Source organism: Fulmarus glacialis, unplaced genomic scaffold (genome assembly GCF_000690835.1).
Source record: "Fulmarus glacialis isolate BGI_N327 unplaced genomic scaffold, ASM69083v1 scaffold9037, whole genome shotgun sequence".
NCBI lineage: Eukaryota > Metazoa > Chordata > Aves > Procellariiformes > Procellariidae > Fulmarus > Fulmarus glacialis.
The window spans coordinates 32,383-43,017 of record NW_009221236.1 but is presented as its reverse complement, the minus strand read 5'-3'; the positions used below and the strand labels follow the sequence as shown (position 1 = coordinate 43,017).

The following is a 10,635-nucleotide window of genomic DNA, read 5'->3' as shown; positions in this document are numbered from 1 at the left end:
ATCGTGTCTTGCAGAGGGATCTGCGAATTTGCGGAGGAAAGGGGCTGTTGGGCAAAAATAATCTGATGGTCTAGCAACGCCGGAGAGGCAGCGCTACATCGTTTTGCTTCGACCCCATCATGGGTACTGGCATGTGTTCGAGGAGGCAGAAGGGGCTTCTGCAGACCGGGTTTTGCCTGGTGACTGTGGCGTGTTTGGGCTCGGGAGTTTTCATGTACAACCACTTGCAGCAAAAGGTGCGGAACGCTGAAGCCCTGGCCCAGAAATACAAACAGCAGCAGGAGGCGCTGTCTGCCCAGCTCCAAGGTGAGTGACCTGCTCTGTGTGTACACACACCCTCTGAACTTCCCTCTCTCCCAACGTTACCTGCTGGTGTTTTTGCCGCACAGCCCAGTGACATGTGGGGTGCCTTTGTGGAGCAAGGTTCAGCTTTTGGCTTTAAAGAGCTCTAAGAAGACGTTGTCACCCATTTCCGTCCCCGTTTGCTGTCTAGAATTAGAATAGCCTTGAATCTGAATTGCTGCTCACGGCAGCAAGGGGAATGGAGTGTGCTGGATTGGTGAGTTCAGCTGCGTCACATCTATTCCATTTCTTCTCCCTGTAGTTCCGTTTGGCATAAAGACTAATCCTATGTCATTCTAAATGCGAAGCACTAAAAATGCAAGCAGGACTTACAGAGGCTGGTTGGGCACGCTCCGAGATGCGGCTCCACTCTCTAGCCTGCAGGAGCGTCTGTCCGGAAAGTGAATAGAGAGGCAAGGGGTCCTTTAGTGAAGTTTGTCGTCATACTGTCTACTGCCCATTGCTTTTGCAAGGAAACACACCTATCTTCTTCTCAAGAGATTGATCTGTGACTAGAAAAGTCTTGCCAGCTTGTTCGGGGCTGATAGATGCTGCAGCACAGAGCTCCCTAAAAAGGGGGGGAGGAGGGGGAAGAATTGGCGTTTCTGAGCTCGCTGACCAGCACTTGGTCCTTCTGGCAAGAGCTCCAGAAGACTGGAAGGCAAGCATGATATGTATATTCCCCCTCCCCTTTTCCCCCCTCATTTTCCTCCTTACATAAATATCTGACTGTGGGAGAATGACATTTTGGCCCATGGAGAGATCTCGGTAGGGAAGGCTGAGAACACATGTTACTCCATTGCTGAACTCTTACCTTCTTTGTGTAGTCTATCATTCTAGCCTTACTGCGTCTGCCACAGCTACCTTTCCAGCACCTGTCCTTAGATTTGGAGTCTCTGGAGGGATTTGCTGAGCTCCCGGTAGAGAGATTTGGTGGGAAGCCACTCTGGTAGCCAGCAGTTGTGTGCGTGATGCTGGAGGACAGGTTGGTCCTGGAGTGCCCACAGAATGAATTTTATGTGGACAAGATATTGTTTGCCTTGGTTCTAGTGACTCAAGGTCAAGAGATTCATTTAACACTTTTTCTTCTAACAAGTGGGTTTAGATTATAGCGTTTAAATCGAGAGCTCTTCCTCAGCCTAAATCAAATACAGGGTATCCATTATGACCTCTGTTGACATACCCAGTGATGTTGTTTCTATAGCCTGTATTGCTGAAGAATTCTGCAGATCTGTGACTCAACATATGTGCCTTTTAGGGTTAAATCTCTTCTGGTGGTTTTGTGTGCAGTGTTGTGATGCAAATGTAAGATTGTAGATATGCTGCTTGTGCTCAGGGCTGTGTATTTCTACCTGTAAACTGGGAAAGCAGAGTGTGGTCTATGTGTTTTGTTTGTCTCTCAAGGAAACATGCTTTAAAAAAAACAATCAATCTTGTGAATTGATCTAGTGTGTGCATAGGTTCACTGCTATTATCTTAGGTTCTGTTTCCATTTCTTCTTACTCGATCACAAGGGCAGTGAAACAGCTACCGTTCCTAATGTGTTGCACAGTCCCAGCCACAGGGATTTCCAACTGCATCCTGTGTTTCTGAGACGCAAAGATCAGCAGGGCAGAAGTTAGCCCACGTTCCTTTCTGGTGTGTCAGCACCTCTTGCTTCTCTTGGAGAGAGGGTCTGGTTCTTCAGAGAATAAGATGACAGTGGTAGCCTCAGGGAACCCCAGTTTTGGGAACATCAGGCTCAAGCAAATGACCGAGACAGGCTCATAATATTTTTTCCACCCAAATATGTTTCAATGGCAGAGCTGTAGCCTGTTGCTGGGGTTTCTAACCCTATGTCAGTCCTCCCATTCCTAAATACAGTTGTTGCCATGGATACGCTTTTTATTTTGAGAAGACACTTACTTGTCCAACAATTTTAACAAAGGCAAAGCTTCTTTTTGGATTTGGCTGGTGGGAGAAGCCTATTGATTGGCAGAGAGGAGCCATGTTCATGGGAGCCTTAAAGTGCAGTGGTATCTTGCCCATATGGCCGTGGCTCTCCTGCTGTCATCTTGCAACGCTGCTCCCTGTGTGCTTCGGCACTGAACACAGGGGAGCGGGGAGTTGGGGCTCTGGGCTCTGCCCCTGTGCTGACTTGGTGCGCGACTTTAATTGCGCCGTCTTCTGCATCTGATTTCTGTCTTTCCAGCTCTACAAAAGGAGGATGTGTTATTCTGAGGTGGAACTCAGTACTGTTTAACTAGTGCTTCAGGTGTCTCCTTTCAGCTATCAAGTATTTCCTACCCTTTTTATATCCGAATACAATATACGGTTAATGCCTCTGGTAGCCTCTGTAAATAAAGCTTGGGAGTGTAGGGCTGGGCCAAGGGTGAAAGGCAAAAGGAAAGCAAGTGGAGGAGGGAGCGAAGCTGTCCTGAAACCAGCACTGCCTGTCCCGTGGCCTGTCTTCTACTGGCTGCACGCAGGGAGATGGATCTCATCTACTCTTTTAAAATAAGAGCAAAGCAGCTGCTGACTTTGCTGTAGGGTAAAACACGTTGTGTGAGAGGAAGAAAGGGAGGTATTGTCGTGTGTGACCCTGTCCAACCTCTTGCCTGGTGGTTAGCACCCCTTGTCCTGGCCAGCTCTTGCTGCTGCACGCAGAGGTAGCTATTTGCTGTGACCCAGCAGACCCTCTTTTCCTATTGCAGTCCAGATGGAATCCAGGAGGAAAATCTACTTGGCTTTTCTGTCCCTCCATCTCTTCTATTTCTGCTGGGTGGGGTTTGGAGGTATGTCTGAAAGAGCATGGGGACACCTTGCCAAATACTGGGCTCTCGCTGATGGGCCGTGCTTTGGGGGACTCTGGTGCTGTGTCAGGAGACTCAGAGGGGATGAGAGACACAGCCTGGCAAGCTGTGACCTGGGGTGCGCTTCAGATGAATCTGTTCTGTCTCGGCCCCCACCCCGAACTCGTGCCATGCTGCGTTAGGCAGCAGGTGGCTTTAAGTGAAGTGTTGCTTTGCCACCTCCCACTTTCCGTAGGTGTGTGCCTGTGTATGGATGAGGATGCTGCTGCCTGGGGGTTCTGAGTGGAAGTAGAGAGATTTTATTTCAGTCAGTTCACCAACAAATGGCACCCTTTGAACAGATGGGAAGGAAGGGTGCATTTATAGTACCATCCGCTTCTGTCTGACGTTCCTGATGTGGCCTGACAATGGCACATCAAACTGGTGTCTGGGACGGAGGAATTTTCTCTCTCGCAACAGGCTGCCATTGCGCAGTGGCTGAGCATGAGAATGCAGCACTCCTGCCCTCACCTCCCCATCTGCCTTTCCTTTGCCATCTCTCTGGATCAGAGGGGGAGGCAGGATGAGTCGGGCTTTCGTTCTGCTCCCCTTGCTCTGGATGATTCTTGAGCTGAGTGATGGGTGCCATGGGTGATTAGTTGTGATGTGACTGGATGGAGACTGGCAGGAGTATTTGATGCCTCTAACAAGGAGAGCAACAGAGAAGAAAGCTTTTTCTGGGTGATTTAGCTATGAGAGGGGAAGGAGCACGGTGCAGTCTGGAAGTTAGTTGATCTCTGTGTGCTGAGAGCTGCTTGGAGCGGTGAGCCATGGGCAGTACGATGACTTTCCGTGGTATGCGCTGTTGGCATAGAAATGGCCTAACGAACTATGCACTGCGAGGGCGTAGTTTTAGCAGAACCAGAGCAGCAAATCTGACGCCTCTGCTGCCTTGCTCCATGAAAGCAGGGAGCTAGCACGAACTCGTGGCTTTCTCAGGCAGGGTAAAATGAAACCACTTGAACAGAGAGTAAAACCTGGACTGTTGGCAAGACTGAAATCACTCTTCCTTTATGGATCTCTTAAACTGTCCCTGGCAGATGTTTATCGTAGTACTCTGGGGTATATGAGGCAACCCCTTCACACAATCATCCTGTTTTCTGTGGTCTTTTAAAATGAGAACGCGGCTGTGGAAGGCCTGACCTGTTGTTCTTTCCCAAAGGCAAGGCACTGCAAGGGATTTCATTGCTTCAGCAGTTCAAGTTCTGCGTTTTAGCTCATTTGGCAGCAGGTGACGATGCTTTAGTGCTGAGTTCTGGCTGAATTCCAGCCTGGATTTAGACACTGACCACCCTCCATTCTCTCTTGTAATTGCAAATTGTTAAAGACTTCCTGGCTTCCTGTCCTCTGAAGCTATGCAGTGCCATTTTGGTCTGCTAAGTTGTTGCTGTATTCCACCACAAAGATGGGTAGAGAGACTACTTTATGCAGCACTTACTCGCTGCTTTGTGTAAAGGTGAACCCCCCTTTTCTGGGCTCTGGAGACCTGGAGGAAGGGGAGGAGAGATTACAACTCCCTCCCCCCCCCAGTCAATGGAGATTAGTTCAGCTTATCTTACTTATAAAAAAAGTGTCAGGAGAGCCAGATTATGTGTCCTAAATTTCTGAATAAACAGCCTATGATATGGAGCTGTTCCTGATGACTCATCTGCTTTGTGGTGCTTGCATTAGGGTTTGTGGTTATGGGTGTTAGCAAAAACCTATTGCTATAGATGCTTTCCTGTGCTTTAGTTTCCCATTTACTATGTGAGATCAATAGCATCTGGTAGCTTGGGGTCATCTAAGCAGACCTTTTCTACACAAAATAATTATTTGCTTGCCTGGTCCTGTGCTGAGAGTGCTTGGCTTTTTTGAGTGAGGTTGTAGCTGTTGAACTTGCCTCCTGCGGTACACGGCGCACGTTGCTGTTCTGGGTGATGGAGCACAACTGTGCTGCCCGTGAGGCTGCGCACTGCCTCAGCTGCCCCGGGTTCTTCAGCTGCAGGGACCTGGCGAGGTGGGTAACCTACCCGTGTGGGGTGAGTTTCTAACCCTGGTCATAGACTCTGTTTTCTTTCAGTATACTCAGGTTACTAGAAAACGAAATGAAGTGCCGGCAGGAGAAATTCCAACATGGGAAACTCCTCCAAGCCCAGAACCGCTGAGGCAAATGCAGAGTACCTGAAAGGGCAGGGTAAAGCCTGTGAATTGCTGGGCACCCCTAACATCCCAGCAGCCACGACTTTTCATTGCTGGTGTGAGGTTCGCATCACATCAAAGACTTGTCCTGAGGTGCTCTGCTAGATAAGACTGCAAGAAAGTGAGATGCTTGTGGCAGAAACGTGAGTGCCCAGAGCTCACAAATCTTTTGGGAAGTGGCTGATGTTCTTGAGATGACAATTTTATTGAACAAGACCTTTTAGCGTGTAGTGAAGAAGCACCCACAGACTCTTGTGTGCTTAGCTGGGCTGGGGAAGCCCTCAGGGTGACATCTGAGTAGTCTGTTGGGAAAAGTGTTTCTAAAAATAAAGCTGTCCTGAAGTAGACACTAGGACAGCTGCAGTGATGGGTTTGCTGCTTACCAATGTGCTCAGCAGGGGGAAAAAAATCCTTCCAGATTGAAAACAAATGTTTCTGCTGTAATGGTTTGGAGAATATGGTCGTTTCCTTGCTTCAGTGGAAAATATTAATGAAGTGGTCCAGCCCAGGGGAAGCATCTTCACCATTGGGATGTCTGTCTTCGTTAACTAGGGAAGGTAACAAAGAGACGGAAGGAGATAGCGTGGCTGGTGACAAAAGGAATTCCTGACCTAGGACCCTGGCCCTTCCTGCTCCCTGAGGGAGGTCAAAAGTGACAGAGGGAGTTAGGTGGGTCAGGGGAGACAGCTTGGACGTGAATATATGCCTGGGGGATGGCTCCTCAATCTGGGGTGGGACTGAGCTTGGCACGTGGTGAGCCCAGGCTGGCAGAGCCTAAAACATAGTCCTTGTACCTGCAGTGTCTAAAAACAGCCTAGTCCAGGAAAAGCCAACTTCTCTGTCTTGTCGTGCTGAAGCCTTGATTTCAGTACAGGAAAAGTCACTGCCTGGAGGCACTGCAGTTGCTCCGCAGGGGACAACGGGATACAGAGATGTTTGGATTTGGTTTGTGTCTGGAAGCCAGAGCCTCAGCTCCCCCACCCTCAGTATCTAGGCTGCTTGCCTACTTGGCTAGCTGGGGAAGTGCCCCCAGAAGGCTTAGGAAGCAGTTGTACTACCGTTGACAAAACCCTTAGGATTCAACACTTTACCATGCCTGGCTTCATTTATCGCTTCTCCTTTTTCCCCCGATTTGCTCAGGCACTCAGCTGTTGCTAGAGATCACTGTAAATATTAACAGATCCACTGCTGGTAAACCAAAGTATTGCAAAAACCCCAAGCTTGGACTTAACCAATGTCATGAGCTTGGCTTAAAAAACATGGAGTTAAACCATGTGGAGGTGGTTCTTCTATGTGGAAGAGGCATTTCCAGGTGGGAAGAAAAAAAACCAGTCATTGTGAGGGTCCTGGTAAAGCCACCAGACTTGGATTTGTGATCCAACAGAAGAGAAGTATGCAATAGTGAACCAGACTTTTAAAGAAGCTGGATTAAATGATTAGACTGTACTCTCAGGTCTGCCCTGCATGAAGTTGCAGGGGGATGTGGCTCGTGAAGGCAAGGAATGGTTCCCTTGAATGCCCAGCTTTGATTAAAAAGCCCTTGAAGAATGGTCATGGCAGCAGTGCTTTGCTGCCTGGTGACATTAGTCTTCCATGCACTTAGTGTAACTAGGAGACCTGCTGTGAGGAAGACACAGTCTAAAAATGCAAGGAATAGCTGCCATTTTGCAATGCAGAAGGAAGGGGTAAGGCATAGGGAGGCTGCGAGTTCTGTGGAGTTCTGAAGAACCGGGTGGCTTGAATTCCCTGCCTGGAGAGAAATGGGTGGGGCAGCAGCAGAAGTGTTTTTCTTTGGGTGCGTTTTTGTTTGTTTTCCTTCAGGGGCTACAGAGGTGTCAGACTTGCAGATGGTGGGGCAAGGAAGGACTGTTCTGATCACGAAGTTTGATACTTGTATAGTCCCTGCCTCAGCCTTGCAGTTCCTGGATGATCTTTAGTATTGTAGAAAAATGTCCTCGCCTGATTTTTAGGATGGTAGAACTGCCTATGAGCTCTTCTCTACGTATATACTGAGTGCGACATCTGCACTACCATAGGCTTGGGGCCACTGGTGGTCAACACTGTAAAATCTTAGATATATGTAGGGTTGTTTTGTGTCTCTTATTTCCCCAGATTGGAGTGTCTGCTCTCAGGCAGCAAACCACCTGTTAATGCAGGACATACACTGCCTTCGCTGCTCCCGTATGACTTGAGTGGAGTGGCAGTCTCTATAGATTGACTTGCAGTGAGAGCATGAGTCACTTGGGGCTCTTGGCTTGGCAAGATTTCAACGAGGAGTGGGTTAGCACTTGTTTGAGGCATGCAAATATCATCCCACTTCGTTCATTCTCCTGGAGACTGTGCATCATGGCACGACTTGCCCCCAAAGATCTTGGCTCTGGAGGCAAGTTTCTGTTATTCCCCTCCCCTCTGAATTGCTGCCCAGAGCCGTTCTGGCCTGGGGGCAGCCTCTGTGTGGGGTGGACGGGGGAGCTTGTGGCGGCTGAGTGCTGTGACTCAGGGAAAGCTCTTGGTTAGCATTCAGACATCAGAGTGGATTAAAATCACCATCCATCAGGAAGCTTCTCTGGCACGTTCATTTGTCATGTGGCTGCTGTACGAAGCAACCTCATCCCTCTCCCTCCTCGGCTTCTGTGCAGAGTACAGATGCTTTTTTCTGTGTAATGGGGCAGGGAGCTGCTTGGCTCACTTTTCCTTAGTGGCCTGAGGGCCAGTTAATGGTTGGGTTGTGGAAGGGGAGAAAACATCTCTCCTGCATGCTGCTGATGTCTTTACAGAACAGATGACCTGGAAGGCTCTGGCTATTTTGAGCTTGGTAGTGGACTTGGCCCACAAATACACAGTTTAGTCACTGGCCACTAAAGCCAGCTCTTGGGCTTCACAGCTTAGACTGTAAAGCAAAACCTGAGTGCAAATACTCACAGGATGACAGACTGGTGTGTTATATCGGGAATATCCACTGTCTCTAGTCCAACTGTCCCCACCCTGCTCCAGACATACCTTATCTGTTCACAGTTGAAAAAGAACCATAGAATCATAGAATCGTTTAGGTTGGAAAAGACCTTTAAGATCATCAAGTCCAACTGTTAACCTAGCACTACCAAGTCCACCACTAAACCATGTCCCTGAGCACCACATCTACATGTCTTTTAAATCCCTCCAGGGATGGTGACTCACCCGCTTCCCTGGGCAGCCTGTTCCAATGCTTGACAGCCCTTTTGGTGAAGAAATTTTTCCTAATATCCAATCTAAACCTCCCCTGGTGCAACTTGAGGCTGTTCCTCTTGTCCTATTGCTTGCTACTTGGGAGAAGAGACCAACCCCCACCTCACTACAACCTCCTTTCAGGTAGCTGTAGAGAGCGATAAGGTCTCCCCTCCTTTTCAAGTCCAGAAAAAAAAAGTGAGCCTCCTTTTCAAGAAGTGCAAACAGCTTGTAGCTGGACCTGACCCTTTCATTGTTTAGGACATCAGGTATCTGCATGTATTTCAGGACTGTTGATTTGCTCAGTCTGGATTTTACATGTGAGCTACTGTGTGCTTAAGCCTAGAAACCCAGAGCGATGCAGGCCATTCAAACAGGAAACGCTCTTTTGCCCAAGTCTGCTCTCTTGGGCACTTGCTGACCCAGTCCATGGCAGGATTTGAAGTCCACATGTGCCCCTGGTCGCATGACCTGCGAGAGGTCTTTTTTTGGGGGGAAAAGAGTATGTGGGAAGAAATTTCAGGGTTTATCTCATGCTCTGCCTCTTTCTGCTTCCCTAGTTGTGTATGAGCACAGATCCCGGCTAGAACGATCCTTGCAGAAGGAGCGAGGGGAGCACAAGAAGACGAAGGAAGGTGAGTCTCTTGCACGGGTGGCATAGCGGTGGCCAGCCAACACTCCAGCCGTCCTGTGGGGAGATGTGTGTGTTGTACCCAAAGCGTTTTCTGCCTTCATGTGGATGTTACTGAATGCCCCCAGGTGAGATTCATCCCTGGTTTGTACTTAGAGAATAGTTAACTGACTTGTCCATTGCCCATGGGCAAAAGGTGCTGGGAGGTGGGTTCTGTTCTCTCGTATTCCTACATATGTCCTCAGTCTAATCTGTGAGTAACAGTACCCATGATGTGGTGTCTGAGCACTTTTAAGTGATAGCTAAACCTGGCACTAGACCATCTTTTTTTCGTGGAAATGTGTAAACTTTCTTACAGAAGTGATCTGAGGATGCTGAGCTCTACAAGTGCTTAATAATATTAGCATCACTGTGCTCCATAATACATGGACAATACAGACTGTCAGATCCTTTAAAGTTGATGTACAAAAGTAGGTAGATGTATGCAGGATATTTTAAGACCATGAAATACAACATGAAGTAGAAAGCTAATAGATTAGCTCATGTACCTTCCAGTGGAGTAGTGTGCTTGGATGTCAGACCCCTTCACACCTGATCGTTGTTGGCAACCTAATAGCTTGGTTTTTATCTTCAAAACTGGTGTGTGGAGTAGCATCACTACGACTTCTTCATACACTGTGTTTCTGGAAGTGCTGACATACAGGTTTGACTGTAGCTATGTAGTTACAAAGCTAAGGGAGAAGCTGCATTTCTGCCTCTTCTTTCATTTATTTGGTGGGGACTGACTGAGAGAATGAAGCATCCTAATAAACATTATCTTGTTATGGGACCTTCCCATTTTAGGAAGGTGGCGCAGATGAGATCAGCAGATGAGTTCCTTTTGGTCTCAGAGCAGCTTTGATTTCTCTTTCCCAGAGTCATCTCTCATTTCAGAGCACCCCAAACCCTTACACAGCTTCAGTGACATCAAAGTGTAGCTGTTTGAAGTCAGCAATGCACTTGCCTATAGAATGGGAAAGGATGGGTAGACAGCTCTCATGGGGAAATAGCACCGTCTTTCTGAGGGCATTGAGTGGAGTCTCGTAGCAGCATCTGCATTCCAGCTTGTTGAGTTGCAGCCTTTTGCTCAGCAAGGGGCTGATTCCTCCTTCCCTCCCCCCACCAAAATATAAACCAGATCCTTGTTAAATTTGAGCTCATTAAATTGTCTTTTCTTCTTCCATTTCTAGATTTTCTAGTGTATAAGTTAGAAGCTCAGGAAGCTCTCAACAAGGAGAAGGTAGGTATGGTTTATTCCTCAGAGTGTGTGTGTTTAATAATGGTAAAGAGTTTTCTTGACCACCCCAGTCATGAGGCTGGTGCTGCTGTCTGGAAGGCATGAAGGGCTGAGTGTGTATGGTACAAGCTGAACTTTGGCTGACTCCACCTTGCATGGCTGTTGGTGCGTGA

The 10,635-nt window shown here is 48.1% G+C and overlaps 1 protein-coding gene across 1 annotated transcript in view; it reads left to right on the top strand.

Moving 5' to 3' along the window:
- Positions 1–119: 119 nt before the first annotated feature.
- The window catches only part of LOC104079110 (Golgi integral membrane protein 4-like), a 35,663-nt gene continuing 25,147 nt past the window's right edge, over positions 120–10,635 (top strand). The window contains exons 1-3 of the mRNA XM_009581019.1: positions 120–306; positions 9,116–9,190; positions 10,416–10,465. Coding sequence (XP_009579314.1) covers positions 120–306; positions 9,116–9,190; positions 10,416–10,465 — 312 coding nt within the window. The remainder of the gene's footprint in view (positions 307–9,115; positions 9,191–10,415; positions 10,466–10,635) is intronic.